Consider the following 21,227-nt stretch of genomic DNA (forward strand, 5'->3'; position numbering starts at 1 on the left):
TGAAGGTCCCAATGAGCACAGTGGCCGCCATCATCCATAAGTGGAAGAAGTTCGAAATCACCAGGACTCTTCCTAGAGCTGGCCGGCCATCTAAATTGAGCGATCGGGGGAGAAGGGCCTTAGTCAGGGAGGTGACCAAGAACCCGATGGTCACTCTGTCAGAGCTCCAGAGGTCCTCTGTGGAGAGACAACCTTCCAGAAGGACAACCATCTCTGCAGCAATCCACCACTCAGGTCTGTATGGTAGAGTGGCCAGACGGAAGCCACTCCCTAGCAAAAGGCACATGGCAGCCCGCTTGGAGTTTGCCAAAAGGCACCTGAAGGACTCTCAGACCATGAGAAAGAAAATTCTCTGATCTGATGAGACAAAGATTGAACTCTTTGGTGTGAATGCCAGGCGTCATGTTTGGAGGAAACCTGGCACCATCCCTACAGTGAAGCATGGTGGTGGCAGCATCATGCTGTGGGGATGTTTTTCAACGGCAGGGACTGGGAGACTAGTCAGGATAAAGGGAAAGATGACTGCAGCAATGTACAGAGACATCCTGGATGAAAACCTGCTCCAGAGCACTCTTGACCTCAGACTGGGGCGACGGTTCACCTTTCAGCAGGGCAATGACCCTAAGCACACAGCCAAGATATCAAAGAAGTGGCTTCAAGACAACTCTGTGAATGTCCTTGAGTTGCCCAGCCAGAGCCCAGACTTGAAACCGATTGAACATCTCTGGAGAGATCTTAAAATTGCTGTGCACCGACGCTTCCCATCCAACCTGATGGAGCTTGAGAGGTGCTGCAAAGAGGAATGGGCGAAACTGGCCAAGGATTGGTGTGCCAAACTTGTGACATCATATTCAAAAAGACTTGAGGCTGTAATTGCTGCCAAAGCTGCATCAACAAAGTATTGAGCAAAGGCTGTGAATACTTATGTACATGTGATTTCTCAGTTTTTTTATTTTTAATAAATTTGCAAAAACCTCAAGTAAACTTTTTTCACATTGTCATTATGGGGTGTTGTGTGTAGAATACTGAGGAAACAAATGAATTTAATCCATTTTGGAATAAGGCTGTAACATAACAAAATGTGAAAAAAGTGATGCACTGTGAATACTTTCCGGATGCACTGTGTGTGTATATATATATATATATATATATATATATATATATGATAAATTATAAATATATATCACAGACAGGTAATAGAATGATTCAAAAATATTTGCTATCCCTACATGTACTTTCAGAGCTTTTCCTCAGTATTTGCGTGTGTCAGAACCATTCTTCACCTGCTTCTCAAAATCTGTCATTGTTCTTGAGGTGCCTTTCTCACCTCCTGTCTGCAATTATGCCTTCTGTCTTTGAAGGTGACTCTCTCAGCATCATACGCCTTTCCTCCTTCTCGTGTGTCTCACACTCACACTTCCTCTTTGTTGCATCACTAAAGCTAAACTGACCAATCAGATTACCCAGAGGGACTGGACACACAGACCTTAGTATTTTATTATGTAGTTGATATATATATAGTGACATGTAGGGGTGTTGCAGCACACCAAACCTCATACACAACTGTACTGTACAAAAGTCACAGGCTCAAAGAAAATGTTTATTATCAAAAATACTTTACGAAAGCTTCTTACACATTGAATAAACACAATTATTCTTTTTTCCCTCTCTTTTCATTCCTTCCTCCACTCCTCCCTTGTGAGTTTTGTCCTCCTTCCACCTGACTCCAACTCGCCTGGAAGAGGCAGAGTGGTTCCTTTTATCTATGAAACGGGAGTACTTCTGATGCCAGGGCATTCCCCGCAGGAAGCACTTATGGGTCAATTGAAAGTCTAATAAATTAGGGTTTATGAACCCTCACAGAACCCCCCCCTGGCAACACCCAAGGAACTCAGCAGGGCTACTCCATGACACTACAGTTCCCAGCATACTCTGCGGGTTTCTGAATGGGTAGCAAGGCCCAGGGATGCTGCCCTCCAGTGTTTTGGGGGAAAATGTACTCTTGATGTTTCGTCTCCCCCAGATGCTCCATTATATTGGCCTCCCATCGCAGTGTGACAATGTATCCACCGTGGCATCTCCTGTCTAGCTCCTGGTTTAAGGTAAGGAACATCCTGTGTCCTTTCTTGCCCACCACTCATTATCATAGCCTCCCATATCCTCTGTCCGATCTGACAGAGATGTCAGCCCATGCATGGCATCCATTACTATGTGTGTTTGTGTGTGTGTGTGTGTGTGTGTGTTTTAGAGGCCCTGGCACTCCCCCATGTGCACTTTGCACCAGTAGCGTAGCATGGGTGTCAGCCGCACGGGGCAGAGGAAAATTCCGCCGCCCCCTTATTTAGGTATGGTTCAAATTTTTACAAGATATTATTATTATTTATTGTGAAATTTTGCCGCCCCCTAAATGTGCCGCCCAGGGCGGCCGCCCCTGCTGCCCCCACTACGCTACGCCACTGCTTTGCACCGACACTTTGCACCGGTTAATGCAGGCTGGGACTGGTTGTCCGCAGCCGGTGCACCTGCAAGTTCGCAGGCTTCACACGTAACATGTCTGTTGCCTGCTGGCGGATGCAGAGAACATTTAAAAGCGTCCATTGTTCTGGTCTTTTGCTCACTTTCTGTCTTCTCTACTAGGATGGCTATCTGTTCTTTTAATCAGAAGAAGGAAACTTGAACTTGAACAGAGTGACGTCAATGCCACCGCATACTTGCTGTGTTGGATAAATGCTTTGATTATATTCCTTATTCCTTTCTTGACAATAATAAAGGTGATTTTTTTTTTTGGAAACTTGGACTTGCTTCCACAAGTCTGTGACCCACACATCACTATAAGTATAGTATTCAGAATCCTTCACTTTTTTCACAGTTTGTTATGTTGCAGCCTTATGCTCAGATCATTTACATTTTTCCCTTATAAACCAACACTCAGTATCCCAGAATGACAAAGGATTTTAGAAATTTGTGTAAATTTATTAAAAATATGAAATATCACATAGACACTAGCATTCAGACTCTTTGCTATGACACTTGAGATGACACTCAAGGGCATCCGATACTACCACAGAGATGTTTCTACATCTTACTCGGAGTGTGTCAAGACATGCTACAAAAGACTCCTATATACCAACAGCAATACACCCGTATAACACCTCACTTTGACTGTGACTGCCATGACAGAAGTTTTCTTTCTTTTTAATTTTCTTTCTTATATTCATTCTGGCGTGTCTTCAGACCACAGTGGATGTATTAATCTATATATGTATGTACTGTATTTATGCATTTAAAGAGCTTCTGTTACTAACCAAATTTCCCCTTGCACAATCTATCTATCTATCTATCTATCTATCTATCTATCTATCTATCTATCTATCTATCTATCTATCTATCTATCTATCTATGTGTCTAAGGTGCGGCCGGACGCTACCATCTCGTCCTACGTGAGCCGTCCCAAGTTGTCTTCCCCCCGTCGGCCGGCTGGGCGAAAACTTACCTGTCTGCTTCAGCGATGCGGTTCAAATCTATCTATCTATCTATCTATCTATCTATCTATCTATCTATCTATCTATCTATCTATCTATCTATCTATCTATCTATCTATCTCATCTGTGGTCTGTGGCTTGTTATTATTGTGTTATGTATTCAAACTGAGTGTGGAACTGGAATATGACTACTGTACTAACGTCTTCAGCGACTGATTGATTGATTGACCGATTGTCACACTGACCAGCGGCGAGGTGGCACGTTTAGCGCTGCTTCTTGTTGTTTGCTTTTGAGTTAAAATAACTGTTTTCCGAAGATATTCTAGTCAAGCTAGTAAGCTACTAAATCGGCAAGCAGCATCCAGCGTTGACAGTCCCTTCATTACACAAGAGCCGTGTATCCTGTTTGCACACTGCAAGGAGTTTCCAAAGTTGAAAATTCCAAAGTGGGCGGATCAGGAGGTGGAGCGGAATGGTTAGTCCCATAGAACGAAAATTGCTAATTTATTTATTTATTTTTTTTTTGGGCAGAGGGGTGCTTCGGAAGGAAATAAAGAGAAGAAGACAGCCACCATGGGACGCGTGCTGAAAGTGCTACTCTTTTGGAGCGTGTTAAGCGCAGCGTACATCGCTTACCAGTGGAGAGACACTTTTGATCCAGGTGAGAGCAGAACAGGGGTGCGGGATTTGGGGGGCATAATAATAAGCGGGAACAGATGCCTTATGCACCCTTAGTGCCGTGCATTTGGAACAGTTTTTAATGTGCATTTATTATTGTTGCATGTAGGTTTGTTAGATGCGCGGGATTCTTCGCGAGTGCGTGACTGAACTTCGTGATGACTTGGACATGTGGCCGACGCGGCTATGACTTTCTGCTACTTTTATGCCGCTTATAACAAATATAATTCATTCGTGGAGACAGCGAGCGAGTAGATCATATCACATCCACGAACGGGAGAGTCATCACCAGAACAGTGTGTGTCACTTGTGTGCAGTGTCAGTATTCTCAAGAGACGGTCGCCCTTCCCTCATCTGTGAGATTTTTCCATTAAATGTGATTTTTCGGGGACATTATTACTTATAATAAATGGGAAAGGAATGAATTAACGTATAAATGCTTTATTGTTTGCAGAGCTGGGTATGCCCAGGAGCTACAACGATGTAATTAAAACCGTGAATACCACCTGTCCATTAAAGTTAAATGGAGTTGCGCAAATTGTCAGGGTCAGCGAGCTGTAATATAGTATCGGGCAGACTTTGGAATTCAAAGTGCATTTCGCAAGATAATATTTCATTACACAATTACACAGAAGATTTCTGTCTATCTCGAGTGGTGTGGTGATGGGGGCGGAGTGGACAGAAATCCTTTGAACGTGATTAGAATGAGAACATTTGAACAGTTTTGGGCGCCGACAATTCGGCCTAACAATTTTTACATCTGAAATCCGCGCAGAACTGTACATTGTAGATAGTGCAGAAGGAGGTCCCATAACTGAACACATGATCATAGACTCAATTTCAAGCCACGCCAGAAAGTTAAAATCCCCCAGAAAGTGCAAACAGGAGTTGACACTTGAACGATATAACCCAATGAGCCGCCGACGGCGTCCACAGACAGAGGGAGCGGCAAGGCGCTGAGATCTGTGGTGGGAGAAGCCTCAAAATAAAGAAGTCTCATAGCTTTATAATTTACAACCAATTAAACGTTTCTAGAACAAGTTAAAAAATATCATCTTGCTCAAGCTCACTTGGAATGGCAATACAAATTAACAGCATTGGCAAACACATGGCCGCTTGAATGAATTGGAGTGGAGTAAAAGGGGCTGGAGTGACCAGTCACTGCCAGTGACTCCATGAAATCCTACTCTTTTTAGTTTTCTTGGCTGATATAACTGAAAATCCATCCATCCATCCATGCATAGTCTCCCGCTTATCCGAGGTCGGGTCGCGGAGGCAGCAGCTTGAGCAGAGATGCCCAGACTTCTCTTTCCCTGGCCACTTCTCCTAGCTCTTCCGGGAGAATCCCTCCAACGTGTCCTGGGTCTTCCCCGGGGCCTCCTCCTGGCTAGACGTGCCCGGAACACCTCACCAGGGAGGCGTCCAGGAGGCATCCTGATCAGATGCCCGAGCCACCTCATCTGACTCCTCTCGATGCGGAGGAGCAGCGGCTCTACTCTGAGCCCCTCCTGGATGACTGAGCTTCTCACCCTATCTTTAAGGGAAAGCCCAGACACCCTACGGAGGAAACTCATTTCAGCCGCTTGTATTCGCGATCTCGTTCTTTCGGTCACTACCCATAGCTCATGACCATAGGTGAGGGTAGGAACATAGATCGACTGGTAATTGAGAGCTTCACCTTGCGGCTCAGCTCCTTTTTCACCACAACAGACCGATGCAACGCCCGCATTACTGCGGATGCCGCACCGATCCGCCTGTCGATCTCACACTCCATTCTTCACTCACTCGTGAACAAGACCCCGAGATACTTGAACTCCTCCACTTGGGGCAAGATCTCGCTACCAACCCTGAGAGGGCACTCCACCCTTTTCCGGCTGAGGACCATGGTCTCGGATTTGGAGGTGCTGATTCTCATCCAGCCGCTTCACACTCGGCTGCGAAACCGATCCAGAGAGAGCTGAAGATCACGGCCTGATGAAGCAAACAGGACAACATCATCTGCAAAAAGCAGTGACCCAATCCTGAGCCCACCAAACCGGACCCCCTCAACACCCTGGCTGCGCCTAGAAATTCTGTCCATAAAAGTTATGAACAGAATCGGTGACAAAGGGCAGCCCTGGCGGAGTCCAACTCTCACTGGAAACGGGTTCGACTTACTGCCGGCAATGCGGACCAGGCTCTGGCAACGATCGTACAGGGGACCGAACAGCCCTTATCAAGGAGGCCGGTACCCCATACTCTCGGAGTACCCCCACAGGATTCCCCGAGGGACACGGTCGAATGCCTTTTCCAAGTCCACAAAACACATGTAGACTGGTTGGGCAAACTCCCATGCACCCTCCAGGACCCTGCTAAGGGTATAGAGCTGGTCCACTGTTCCGCGACCAGGACGAAAACCACACTGTTCCTCCTGAATCCAAGGCTCGACTATCCGACGGACCCTCCTCTCCAGGACCCCTGAATAGACTTTTCCAGGAAGGCTGAGGAGTGTGATCCCTCTGTAGTTGGAACACACCCTCAGATCCCCCTTCTTAAAGAGGGGGACCACCACCCCGGTCTGCCAATCCAGAGGCACTGTCCCTGATGTCCATGCGATGTTGCAGAGGCGTGTTAACCAAGACAGTCCTACAACATCCAGAGCCTTGAGGAACTCCGGGCGTATCTCATCCACCCCCGGGGCCCTGCCACAAAGGAGTTTTTTGACCACCTCGGTGACCTCAGTCCCAGAGATGGGGGAGCCCACCTCTGAGTCCCCAGGCTCTGCTTCCTCATTGGAAGGCACATTAATGGGATTGAGGAGGTCTTCGAAGTACTCCCCCCACCGACCCACAATGTCCCGAGTCGAGGTCAGCAGTGCACCATCCCCACCATATACAGTGTTGACACTGCACTGCTTCCCCTTCCTGAGACGCCGGATGGTGGACCAGAATCTCCTCGAAGCCGTCTGAAAGGCGTTCTCCATGGCCTCCCCAAACTCCTCCCACGCCCGAGTTTTTGCCTCAGCAACCACCAAAGCCGCATTCCGCTTGGCCTGCCGGTACCTATCAGCTGGGTCCTGTAGGACTCCTTCTTCAGCTTGACGGCATCCTTCACCGCCGGTGTCCACCAACGGGTTCGGGGATTGCCGCCACGACAGGCACCGACCACCTTACGGCCACAGCTCCGGTCAGCTGCCTCAACAATAGAGGCACGGAACATGGCCCATTCGGACTCAATGTCCCCCACCTCCCTCGGGATGTGGTCGAAGTTCTGCCGGAGGTGGGAGTTGAAGCTACTTCTGACAGGGGGCTCTGCCAGACGTTCCCAGCAGACCCTCACAACACGTTTGGGCCTACCACGCCTGACCGGCATCCTCCCCCACCATCGAAGCCAACTCACCACCAGGTGGTGATCAGTTGACAGCTCCGCCCCTCTCTTCACCCGAGTGTCCAAGACATGTGGCCGCAAGTCCGACGACACGACCACAAAGTCGATCATCGAACTGAGGCCTAGGGTGTCCTGGTGCCAAGTGCACATATGAACACCCCTATGCTTGAACATGGTGTTCGTTATGAACAATCCGTGACGAGCACAGAAGTCCAATAACAAAACACCGCTCGGGTTCAGATCGGGGGGGCCATTCCTCCCAATCACGCCCTTCCAGGTCTCACTGTCATTGCCCACGTGAGCATTGAAGTCTCCCAGCAGAACGAGGGAGTCCCCAGAAGGTATGCCCTCTAGCACCCCCTCCAGGGACTCCAAAAAGGGTGGGTACTCCGAACTGCTGTTCGGTGCATATGCACAAACAACAGTTAGGACCCGTCCCCCCACCCGATGGCGAAGGGAGGCTACCCTCTCGTCCACCGGGGTAAACCCCAATGTACAGGCTCCAAGTCGGGGGGCAATAAGTATACCCACACCCGCTCGGCGCCTCTCACCGGGGGCAACTCCAGAGTGGCACAGAGTCCAGCCCCTCTCAAGGAGATTGGTTCCAGAGTCCAAGCTGTGCGTCGAGGTGAGTCCGACTATATCTAGCCGGAACCTCTCAACTTCGCGCACTAGCTCAGGCTCCTTCCCCTTCAGAGAGGTGACATTCCACGTCCCAAGAGCCAGCTTCTGTAGCCGAGGATCGGACCGCCAAGGTCCCCGCCTTCGGCCACCACCCAACTCACACTGCACCCGACCTCCTTGGCCCCTCCCATAGGTGGTGAGCCCATGGGAAGGGGGACCCACGTTGCCTTCTTCTACTGAAAATCCATGAAGGGCATATAACAGGCATGGTTTTACGGTCCAGAGGTGAGCGATCCGGGCTCACTGGAGTGCTACTTTTATATATCACCTTGTTTTAGATGTATGGTAGAGCTTTATTACACAGCTTTATTTTAAACAGTTCAAGTCACTTGATTCCTAACCGTTTTCATAATATAGCTCCCCTTTAGCATGGACAGCCCCCAGTGGGCTGATGTGCAGGATGATGAGTGGGCACCTGCAGGAAAGCTGCTATAAAAAGCAGGTTGACTTAATGCTAATGCACCCACTCACATGGTATTAAAAGTGTGTAATCTTTTTATAAAACTGCCTGATGGTTTTTATTTCTGTTGTGACATGTTAGGATTTATCCCAGCAGCTCCTGCTTGTTAGTACTTTATGATGATGGGGTATCAGGGACAGTTAAGGGCATTTTAATAGTGTCACATAGTTAATTTTTGCTATTTTAAAAATTTTTTTTCCTCCCCTGCTCCCCTGTCCTTCGCTTTAGTCCAATATAATAAGAATGTAATTTGAATTGTGTACACTGCTTATAAAAAGTATTTACCCTTTTGGAGTTTTTTTTTTTTTGAAATTTTATTTATTAATTTTATTGTAATCATTCCATACAAATAGATCAATTTATGACCAAAAAAAAAATTGAAGACAAATCAAACCCCACCCCTGAGAAGGATAGCTTAGCCAAAGGAGAATTGCTTAGTTGGTTTCTAATTTATTCCTGTGGGAAAGATATGAAATAATCTGTCCTCTTAAGAAGGCCTTTAGAGTTTCCCAGAGTGTTCCTGCAGAAACCCTTTTGGAGTTTTTACATTTTTATTGTTGAATTCTGTGATATCAATTAATTACAAATATAAAACATAATCACATAAGTCTTCACACCTTGAAGTCAGTATTTAGTAGAGGCACCTTCGGCAGTCATGACAGCCTTGAGTCTTTGTGCTTTTTCTCTCTCTGTTAGCTTTGCACATCTCCACATTGCCATTCTGTGAAACTCCTCAAGCTCTATCAGGTTTCATGGTGGTTGTGATTGAAGAGCCTTTGTCAAGTCCTGTCACACAGTCTCATTTGGATTGAGATCTGGACTCTGACTCGGCCACTGCAGGACATTTGTATTGTTGTTGTAAAGCCATTTCTGTGCTGTTTTGGCTTTATGCTCGGAGTCGTTGTCTTGCTAAAAAACAAATCTTCTCCCGAGGTACAGGTTTCTTTGCATACTGCATCAGGGTTTCATCCAAAAAATATTTTTCTGGAATTACTTAACTGTGCTGTGTCAACCATTTCCACAAAATTGAGTTGTGTAAATTGTAAATGAAAGTATTAGTACTGTCTCCTTAAATGACTTACACTCAGTCAACACAAGGTGGTCAAGTTAGACCAAATATGTTTCCTTATGTTCAAGAAACTAAACTAACTAACACAACCACAAAATTGTTTTATTTTACTGGATTTAATGTACAAACTAAATGGACTTACACAAAAGATATACATTATAGCAAGGGTCTCCAACTCCAGTCCTGGAGAGCTACTATGGCTGCAGGTTTTCATTTTAACCCTTTTCTTAATTATTGACCAGATTTTGCTGCTAATTAACTCTTTGCCTTAATTTGAATTTTTCCTTAATTAGTAACCAAACAATATTAAGACACAAAATGAACCAACACATAAACAACAACCTGTGCCCATCACACAATAACTGAAAATAAAGAAAGGTGAAGGCCTCAGTAATGTTGATCTGCTCAGGTCCTCAAAACATTTTGACAGCCAGCACTCTTAAAAAAGAAAACCAACAGTTTTGAAAATGTCTGCCATGGCAGAATGAGAACCATGGAATTAAATAACGGGTTTAATTAGCAATGAGAATTTGCTTCAAGTTAAGAAACTGAATGAAGTGAAGTTGGTTGGAGTTTGAGGCCCCAACTTAGTTGCTCATCTGTTGGCTCACTTCACATCAAATTTATGTTTAGGTGCCGTTTAAGGAAAACAAGAATCAATTCAGCAGTCAAAGTCTCAAGAAAAGTCAATGAAAATAAAGGGAAATATTTAATTAGCAGCAAACACTGGTCACTAATTAAGAAAAGAGTTTGAATGAAAACTTGCAGCCACATGTAGCTCTCCAGGACTGGAGTTGGAGACCCCTGCATTACAGCATTTTGTCTTCACATAGCTGTGGACAGCAATACTAATGAATTACATCTTGTGTAATAAATGTTCAAATTGTATCAACAGTGCTAAATTGATTAAGTGTCTAGTCATTCAGTTAATGCCACATAAGGCAATCAAGTTATATTTTGGTTGATTGCAATTTTCATGCAATCTTAACATTGTCACAAAAATAGACAGAAGACATCAAAAAGGTTTGGGGCAGCCACCCAAACATTAAGCCGTGGCTGCAAAATGGGTTTGTTTAAGAGGAGATGTGTTCAGTTTCAAGTCCAAAACAGAACTGATTAAGAGTAGCAAAGATGGTGGCCTTAAAGCCTGGGACAGGAAGTGAGGCACCAGAAAACCAGAAGTGACATCATCATAGGTGCCGGAAGCGTGCAGGATTTCCCATGGGTGGTCTGCAGAGGATTGAGAGAGAAAGTCAGAGCACCGCGCCACCCCCTGGTCTGGCTTGGAATTACCATTATTCAGGCCCTTTAGCTGCCTCCCATGTGCACGTGTGTGACAACATTAATAATAATTCTTTACATTTATTTAGCACTTTTCTCACTACTCAAAGCGCTCAGCAATTGCAGGTTAAGGGCCTTGCTCAAGGGCCCAACAGAGAGAGTCCCTATTGGCATTTACAGGATTCAAACCGGCAACCTTCCGATTACCAGTGCAGATCCCTAGCCTCAGAGCCACCACTCTGCTACTAATGAAATTGATGTTTTGGAAATAAAGAAAAAAATGCTTTTCTGATGAAGGGTGGGTGACAAGTATTAAAAAAAGTCTCATAAATTGGCTTCCACAACCTCACAAAACTCAATTTATTAAGTCTTTGACTTTCTTTCCAAGTTTGCAAAGGTGGGAGGATCCCTCTGAATGTGTTGTCAACAAAAGGGGCGGGTCTTTATGCAAAATATCACACTTTATGCAAATATGGGATAGTCATGTATATAAAGTTTGACTGTTTTAAATTAAAATCAATTTAATTTAACATTGTATAGGAAAATTGGGAATAACACGTTTTGAGGATTAGAAAAGTAATAATTTTGAGTAAGATTAACAAACTTTTTTTTTTTTTTTTACAATTTTGTATTCCTGGCTTGGCCCAATTCAGTGTTTTTAGCTTTATTTCACTTTTATGATGCCCTCCTCAGTTATCCTCCCCTTATACTTCAAATAACAGCCTCAGGATGAAGTGACATGCATTTCTTATTTTATCGTCCTGTGTGTCCTCAAGTTACTTCAAGCTGGAGTTGCCATTGTTCCCTTTGTACCCTTCTCTCTATGAGTTTTATCTCAACGACATGCTGACTTTTTTTTTTTTATTTTGCATTACACTTAAAAGAATTACTGCCACCTCACCATAAAAAATGGCATACTGACTTCTCTGTATGGAAATTTCACACCAGTCATGAGATCCAGAGACTGAAGCCTATCCCTGCTGGATTGTGCCCAATGCAGGGACCATGATGTAATGATAACTGCACCGCTGTGATCTCAGACAGACAAGTCATTCAGCACAGACCACTTTAGAGGTGCTAATCTGAAATGTGCCAGGAGGAGTCGGAGCGGATAGTTCCAGGTTGAGGTGATTAAAATGCGAATGAGAAGAGTTGCCTTCTTAGGTGTTAGTGCAATGTATGCCATAAAAGGTAATAGATAAACTGCTGTAGGTAAAAGGTGTGATTTGACGGTCAGTGCTGATGGGCCTCATGATCCTATGGCAGGGAGGGAAGAGACAGGACAAAGGTGACTGGCGTGATCTCATGGGCCTTGCACAGTTGTCCTGACTTTGCATGGCTTCACATCATGTTGCCTTTAAAACTGTAGCCATGGCACTTTGAAGTACCTCTGTGTGTTATACAGAATTTGCTGCCCAGGTCTGGTTTACAAAAAGTTAAAAGAAAACAATTAAGATTGACACTATGGTTGGTAATGGAGTCTTTGTAACTTCACAAGTAATCCTTTCTTTTGTCAGACCTGCAGATTCCTCAGGTGAACAGACAGACTTTAAAGAGTCAACTCAAGCTCTCCCGATATTTTATTTTTTCAAAAGCTGCTAGGGTGTCCATTTAGCTCTGTGACTCTATGACATGTTCCTGTTATTCAAATAACCAATTTATTAAGAAGTGTTCTTAATACACTTCTTAATAATAATATCTTTAATTAATTAATCTTCTTAATAATCACAGCTAAAACACACTTAGCTGTGATCTCTCTCTCAAAAACATCAAACGTTACTCTTTAACAATCTGTAGATGATAATGTCTGCTGAACAAACAGGTATTGCTAGCTAAGAGGAGGTAAGGTACGCTCCAACACGTGGCGAGAGGTAGAGAAACTCAAGCGGAGGCTGGTGTGTGAGTGAGGAGGGCCACACCTGGCTCCGTACTCCTGAGGTTCTGCCTCCCCCTCCCCTCAGTCCGCAGCCTCTCTCTCGGATTTGTGCAAATAAATCGGTGCCGCAACTGAACTATGATAATTAGCGTGACGAGAGAAGTCGCAAAATCAACCGGAATGTTCATGCAAATTATAGAAAAAAAACCTGATCTAAATCCATTCAGTAGTTCTCTCATGAAAAGCGGACGGACAGACAGACAGACAGACAGATGTTGGATTTTATATATATATTGAGATAGGACTTACCTACTACAGTTAGATCCATAAATATTTGGACACAGACAACTTTTTTCTAATTTTGGTTCTGTACATTACCACAATGAATTTTAAATGAAACAACTCAGATGCTGTTGAAGTGCAGACTTTCAGCTTCAGGTTTTTTCTGTTTTCGCAGCTTAAGGATGGCTTCTTTCACCTGCATGGAGAGCTCCTATGACTGCATGTTGTCTGTTCACAGCAGAATCTTCCACATGCAAGCAGCACACCTCAAATCAACTCCAGGCCTTTTATCTGCTTAATTGATAATGACATAACAACGGACTTGCCCACACCTGCCCATGAAATAGCCTTTGAGTCAATTGTCCAATTACTTTTGAGCCCCTGAAATGAAGGGATTGTGTTCAAAAAATACTTTAGTTCCCTCACATTTTTATGCAATCGTTTTGTTCACCCCACTGAATTAAAGCTGAAAGTCTGCACTTCAACTGCATCTGAGTTGTTTCATTTAAAATTCATTATGGTAATGTACAGAACCAAAATTAGAAAAAAGTTGTCTCTGCCCAAATATTTATGGACCTAACTGTATATTACTGGGCAGGAGTGCAGTTCTGCTTTATTGTATTACTTTATATATCTGTGTTTATATTAGTGGTTCCCAACCTTTTCTATGCCCCGCACCCCTAGAAAATGTTTAATTAATGTTTGCACCCCCTACAAAAGCAACATCACATTTGAAGATGAAGACGTTAAAGTTCAAATTTTTGAACTACAAACCGAACCACGTACAGTACTGGAGGTGAATCAATTGAACCAAAAAAAAAAACAATAAGCTTTTAACGCAGTGTGTAAAATTTAAATATAAACCGAGCAATTTACCTTTATACGAGGGACGTTCAAAAAACGTTTCTGCACTTTTTTTTAACTCTGTTTATTAAGAATTTCAAAAGTAAATTACATCTCTTTTCAACACAGCTGAGCCTTTGCTGTAGAAATGCATGCCCCTTTAAACTGTTTACATAGTCATTTGTGATGCAGTTTTCCCAGTGTCGTACCAGCTTTTTAATGCTGAATTACTACTCCTCCTCACCATTTCCAATAAAAATGTAAAAGTGCTGAAACTTGTAAATCTCAAAAATCTTGTAAGTTTGTTCTATGTGAAGCTTAGACACTCGACTAATGATCCACAGGTTGGGGTGTCCTGCAAAGCATTGAGTGCCAAAAAGGAAATGACACACCATCAACAATCGATTGGTTTGGAGGATTGGAGATCCCCTGTGAAGCAATGAAGCACAGTTAGTGAGCTTTGTACCCCAATAACACCTGCACCGCAGTTCAAAACCAGTTGTGTCACACATTTAAAATGGCTGCAGTGCTGTCAGGACCACCAGCAGGAGAGGTGGGCTGAATGTAAGCAGCAGGTGTTGCATCCAGTTTTGTTCCCCTTTCTCCTACTGGCGAAAATGACAATCAAACCTCATAAATGAAGTTTCACGATCAGGGCTTGCGCAGAAATCAGTATTTTGAAAGTCGGAGCAGACATTTGGGTTCTGCTGCTTTATAATATCTATACAGTATAAAGTAGGAGTGGACCCCTGAAGATATTCTTCAACTCTGTCCCAAGATGATGTGTTTGATCATCATTGGTGAGAAAATGTAAATAGTCAAAGAGCTGGGCATCTAATCAAAAATAACATAAATTCAAGGACCATCCAGTCCATCACAAGTACAGGTTTTCTCAGTCTATCACCGCACTACAACTATTATCATTTAAAATGGCATTTTTATTGAAAACGATCTCCATTACATAAAATTAATGGGGAGAATATGCAGATGACACTGGCAAACAAGCTCCATCCTCACAAACCCTGACGTGACGTATCCCATTAAGCTGGAGCTTATTCTGGCGTCAGTGGATGCAAAGCCAGAGTTTGATGTGGATGGGACGCCTTTCCAACTCAGAACCATAACATTTAACACTTCTTATATGCTAATTTTGGATGTTTTTAATGTTTTTATTATTATGTAGACTCTATTTTTTGGTTTATTAATAAAATCAGTTACTTTTGAGAAAGTTTAATTTCATTCCTGCCCCATTTTCATTTGTTTATGTGACACAGTGGGACCGTGATTGTTTCATCAGTGATGTCACAGGAGATGATGTTATCAATATAGTGGCAGTTCCTGTATGCATTATCTCTCGGTGGATTCACATCTTAAAACTAAACTCCTATTAGTGATAGTAAGCTTCTTTACCAAGTAGTCTCTAGCATCAAGTATTGTGTTTGTTTTCTGAAATCCTTGTTGTCTTCAACTTTCAGTTCTCATTTTGTCCTGGTGTTTAGTGTGCCTGGTCAACTTTGACCTTTGTTTTCATTGACTATGATTTTTGGCCTAATTTGTCATCTCCTGGTTATTTTCTTCTCATCTTACCATAATCCACAGACACTTTGTGTTTCATAACAAGAACACACTCAGTTTAGAGTGACTGATTAGCCTCACAATGACATTTTACTTTTTGTTTTGTTAAAAGTGGAACTTCATCAGAGCTTTCTCAGCTCACAACTTCCCTCAGTGAAATTAAAACCTGGATGGAGCAGAACTCTTTAAAATTAATTTGCAACAAAACTGAACTCCTGTAAAGCACAACTTACGAAAATGAGCTCCTCGGTCACTCTTGACGGTAATCTCATCAGACCTTCTTCTAATGCAAGGAATCTTGGTGTCATTTTTGATTCCTCCCTTTCTTTTTCTGCCCACATAAACCACATTGAGAAGCTTTCTTACTTCCACCTCTGTAACATATCTCGTGTTCACTCTTTCCTCTCTCCTTTCTAATGCTGAGAAAGTCGTCCATACTTTTATCACATTCCCTCATCGATTACACAAGGCAACAAAAAATTGTTTTTGGTAGTCATCAGAAACCACAACTCACCTTTCTATATCAGTATTTCAAGCCGATTTCAGATCCATTTTCAGTCTTTCCCAGTCATGTCAACTTTTTGAGTTGTGAGTAATGTTACGTTACAGAGTACTTGCTTGTAGTTGTTACTGAAACATAAGCACCAATGAAGTAAATGTTTCAGTATCTGCAAAGTCAAATATGCACACACTGTGGCATAGATATACTGAACGGTGTCAGTCAGCTACCACTGCTTCGTCAGAAATGCTTAGAGTAGGATTTCTTGTGTACACCGTGTCTGGATTGTTGAGATACAGCATTCCACAGTAGTTGGCTCATTCCTGGCTCATTAGAGTCCTAACACAGACCGGCAACAGCGTGCACATAGCACCCATCCTGCTTTGCCTCCACTGGCTCCCTGTGTCTTACAGGATTGAATATAAAATTCTGTTATTAACCTACAGAGCTTTAAATGGCCTTGCACTGCACTACATCAGTAACCTCCTCCATCACCCTGCTCCTGTCCTCCCACTAAAGTCCACTGATTCTGGCCATCTTGTTGTGCCCCACACTAACCTGCACTATATAGGTGACATGGCTTTCAGCTGTATAGTGCCCAGACTTTGGAATGACCTCCCTAAATTTAAAAGTCAGCTGACTCCATTCATTCTTTAAGAAAACAACTTGAAACTCACCTGTTAAGGAAGGCTTTCAACTTACCCTGACATTCTGCCCCTTCTTTCAGTTTGCCTCTCTGTCCAAATGCTCAGGAAAATTTGTATGTGTGTTACATCCCACATTATCTTATTTGTTCAGGCTTTTCTTCTAGTATTGAATTTAGTATTTTACTCTGGTTTTATTGTCTTTTAATTCAATTTAATTCTTTGTATATCCTGTATTTATCTGTTTAAAAAAGCTAATGAACTGAACCAGTTCTTCAACAGGTTTGACTCATTCTTGTGAGTACAGCCCCCCAATTCCCCCATTCCTCTTCCTCCAACACCCTCCTTCCCCCAACACTGCTAGCATTTGTGAGTGAGCTGAGGAAGTTCTAGAATCCCAACTGCCATCCGCACCTTGCACAACCTTTCCCCCACAATGACATCACACCTTTGGTCTCCAGCTCCTCTCCACTCTCTGAATTTTGTGTCTCTGCTGATGAAGTGAGAAGAGAGCTGGGAAAACTCTGCAAAAACAAGGCTTCTGGGTCAGATAGAATCAACCCAGAGAGCTGAAAACATGTGCCAGCCAACTATTTGGGGTCCTACAACAAAAGTTCTCTGTTTCCCTGAATTTGCAGAAGGTTCCCCAGCTGTGAAAAACATCCTGTGCGGTTCCAGTGCCGAAGAAAGGTCATTCCCATGATCCCAAGACCATTTGTTCTTACTTCATACATAATGAAGACCTTGGAGTGGCTGCTCCTAAAACCGCTACAGCCCATGGTTTCAGAACATCTGGATCCTCTGCAGTTTGCCTATCAAAACATATGGGTGTAGAAGATGTTCTCATCTACATACTCCACAGAGCCTACTCCCACTTGGACAAAGCTGGCACCACAGTCAAAATCATGTTCTTTGACTTTTCCAGTGCTTTTAACATCATTCTGCCTCATCAACTGGAAGAAATCCTCAAGGCTTTGCATCTTGATGCTCCTACAGTCTCCTGGATCTTTGACTACCTGACCAACAGACAGCAGTTTGTGAGGCTCAAGGACTGTGTGTCAGTAAAGGTGGTGTGTAATACTGGAGTGCCTCAAGGAACTGTCCTGCCTCCCTTCTTGTTCTCCCTTTACATAACAGACCTCCAGCACAATACCAGCATTTACCATCTACAGAAATTTTCTCGTCCATCATAGGCTGCATTAATAATAGACACGAGTCAGAGTACAGGAAGGCTGTGGAGGACTTTGTCTTGTGGTGCAAGAACAGCAACTTGCAACTCAACATCAGCAAGACAAAAGAGTTGGTGGCAGACTTTAGGCAGGCCAAGGATCCTCTGAGACCTGTTACCATCCAGGGAGAGGACATGGAAGTGGTGCAGAGCTACAAGCACCTAGGGGTCCATATAAACAACAAAGTGAACTAGTATGACAACACAGAGGCTGTATAAGAAGGGCCAGAGTAGACTGGACTTGCTAAGGAGACTCAGATCTTCATGTGTGCAGCAAGCTACTGGAAATGTTCTACCAGCCGATAGTAGCCAGTGTGGCGTTCTATGCTATGATCTCCTGGGGAAGCAACTTGAGCTCAAAAGAAGCACAATACCGGAGTATACTTACCAGGAAAGCCTATGCCATCACAGGATGAACCCTGGACACACTGGAAGCTGTTATGGAAAAGAGGATGGTGGAAAAATTGGATGCTATCATGAAAAATCCAAAGGGAGGAGCTCTCTTGGAGCACGTTTAGCCACAGGCATATTCCACCATGGCGTGCTAAGAAGCGCCTCTGGGGTTCTTGTATGCCCACTACTGTCAGGCATTTCAATGCTTCTTCCTGGGGCAATCATTAAATTTAAATTAAAATACTATTTTGACATATCTGAACAATATACCTTTATTTATTTATTTTATTTATTTATTTTCATATCAGTTGATTAATTTGCTGTATTATTTGTCCTATAAGTCTGTGTCCTTGTTTTTATGTTTCTGCTGCTGTATGCATATGAATTTCCCTTTGGGATTAATAAAGTGTATCTAACCTAACCTAACCTAATCTAATTATCCTGTGAATCTCATTTTTCTTTATATTACAAGCACAACTGATCATGGCAGGTTTGATCAGTTTTAATGTTTTTACAAAACTTGAAGTAGTAGGGTGTTCTACAGTGTTAGCCATTATGGATGCAGTGAGATGTCAAGCAAACTGACACCTTTTAATGGCTAACTGAACCGAATAACAATATGGAAGCTTTTGAGGCAACTGAGGCCCGCATTCAGTGCTAATCTTTATCTGCTGTGCCCACTTGCAAAATGAACACTGGGTAGTTCCTATTGCCTATTGGGCAGTCTTCTATAGCACGTTCATATCTACTTTGCCCCTCCATCCCTTCCCCTAGAGGGGGCACTCATTTCCACAGCTGAGCCTTTGCTGTAGAAATGCATGCCCCTTTAAACTGTTTACAAAATGAACACCATACAGTTAAATTTGTTCAAAATGTATTTTAAAAGTCTATATCAATTTCATATTTAATGTGCCTCTCCATCCCATCTACTGGAGGGGACACTCACTTCCACAGCTGAGCCTTTGTTGTTGAAATGCTTTTCTGTTTACAAAATAAACACTGGAGAGCTAACATTGAGCTAAACTGATTTAAAAAGAATCTATTGCCACTTCTATCTTCACTGTGCCCTTTTGTCCTATTGACTGGAAGGGGCACTTATTTCCTCAGCTGGAGCTGAGCCCCCTGTCAGCTGCTTACAAAATGAACACTAAACAGCTAAAATTCTTCAAAATGTATTTGAAAAGATTGCTGGGTCATTTCAGAAAAGAGGAAACAAGACCAAATTACACTCAATGTTCCTCTGACATGGACATTCAGTGACACAGACTCCGAGCCTGAATAAAATACTCAGTTCCTAATGGCTGTACATAGTGTGAAAGTTATTGTGACATTCGGTAAACCTAAATCATTAAGACGGACACAAAAGTCCACAGGAAAAATGCACTGCACAGAAGGGAAAGAATTAGACACACATACGGTACACGGAGGTTAGAGAGGTAATAGACAATAAAATGAGGACTGATTGAGGTCATTTATGTTAGATAGAATGCCTAGAGGGGACTAGGTGGTCTCGTGGCCTCGGAACCCCTGCAGATTTTATTTTTTTCTCCAGCTGTCTGGAGTTTTTGTTGTTTTTTCTGTCCTCCCTGGCCATCGGACCTTGCTTTAACTTTTATTCTGTTAATTAGTGTTCCCTAATTCTATTTTCTTATTTATTTTATGTTTTTTCTCTTTCTTTGTCATGTAAAGCACTTTGAGCTACATCATTTGTATGAAAATATGCTATATAAATAAATGTTGTTGATGTAGACAGAAAGATGAATCTTTTACACATTTGGGTTATTTGGCACCTAAATCAAAGGTATTGGCTCCTAATTTTTTTATCAACTCCCCCTGGAGGAGCTTTCTTAGTTGGCATCCTAACACTCCTTATATCAGACGTCTCTGACCTTAAGCTGCTTGGTGAGAAGTCCAGTTGACTTACCAGGTAACTTACTCGCCTAATTTCAGTTACTGCCCCATCAAGCACCTTTTCAAGTTGGGTTTTTTGGACTTTAATCATTAAACAAAGTGGCCCAGTTGGCACTCCAACTATTCTTACAAATGATTCTGCTCTTTAGCTGATTCACAGTCTTTATGTTACATTTCTTTTTTCGGTATTATATTTGTAATTTTGTGTGGTATACTGTGTGTATAAATGGGTACGTTTAATGAGAAAAAGTTGACCTAAAGTGCTTTTTAAAAGAAATTCAGACAAAACGTTGTTGGACCTAAGAAAATCAGGTCCTTGGAGCTTTAACGCAGTAAAAATATAAATAAATTTACACCATTCATCTCTCTATGCATCCATCCATCATCCTAACTTGTTTTTCCAGAGCAGGTTTACGGGACAGCTAAGGCGCCAGAAAGCACTGGGCACTAGAACTTCAAGAAAATAACTTGTAAATTTTCTTATAATTCATTTTTGTATTACACAGGTCTACAAAAAATATTTTTTGTTTGCTACTGGGAACTTCCAACCAGCTCTTTATTAAGTTTTTTACACTGATTTCAAATGTGAAATCGGAATTAAGCCAGCACGTCAGGTTTTTGAGATACACATCATTGATGTTTTGACAAGTTTGAATATCGGTATAAATATATCAGCACAATATCAGGAGTTTGAACTATGTCCCACCAAAATTGTTTTGATGTGTTTATTCTGAAAACAAACCAGAAGACGATACCAGCATATTCGCCACAAGCTTAGCATAACTCTCTGCTCTGTGACTGCCAAGAAAATTCTGGACAACCCGCACAAATGCTTCCCATGCTGCTGATTCAGTTGTCTTCAGTTTCTTTTTGAACTCCTCGGCTAGCATCAGTTCATGGATTTCAGGACCAATAAAAACATCTTCCTTAGTTTTGGCTTCACTTTTTTCAAGACC

General features: G+C 42.9%; 1 protein-coding gene across 1 annotated transcript in view; it reads left to right on the plus strand.

The window, feature by feature from the left end:
• The first annotated feature begins 3,989 nt into the window (after positions 1-3,989).
• Positions 3,990-21,227, plus strand: part of hsd11b1la (hydroxysteroid (11-beta) dehydrogenase 1-like a) — a 40,752-nt gene continuing 23,514 nt past the window's right edge. Inside the window, exon 1 of the mRNA XM_028816366.2 lies at positions 3,990-4,143. Within this exon, the coding sequence (XP_028672199.2) occupies positions 4,056-4,143 (88 nt within the window). The 5' untranslated portion in view covers positions 3,990-4,055. The remainder of the gene's footprint in view (positions 4,144-21,227) is intronic.

This window comes from Erpetoichthys calabaricus, chromosome 12 (assembly GCF_900747795.2).
Source record: "Erpetoichthys calabaricus chromosome 12, fErpCal1.3, whole genome shotgun sequence".
NCBI lineage: Eukaryota > Metazoa > Chordata > Cladistia > Polypteriformes > Polypteridae > Erpetoichthys > Erpetoichthys calabaricus.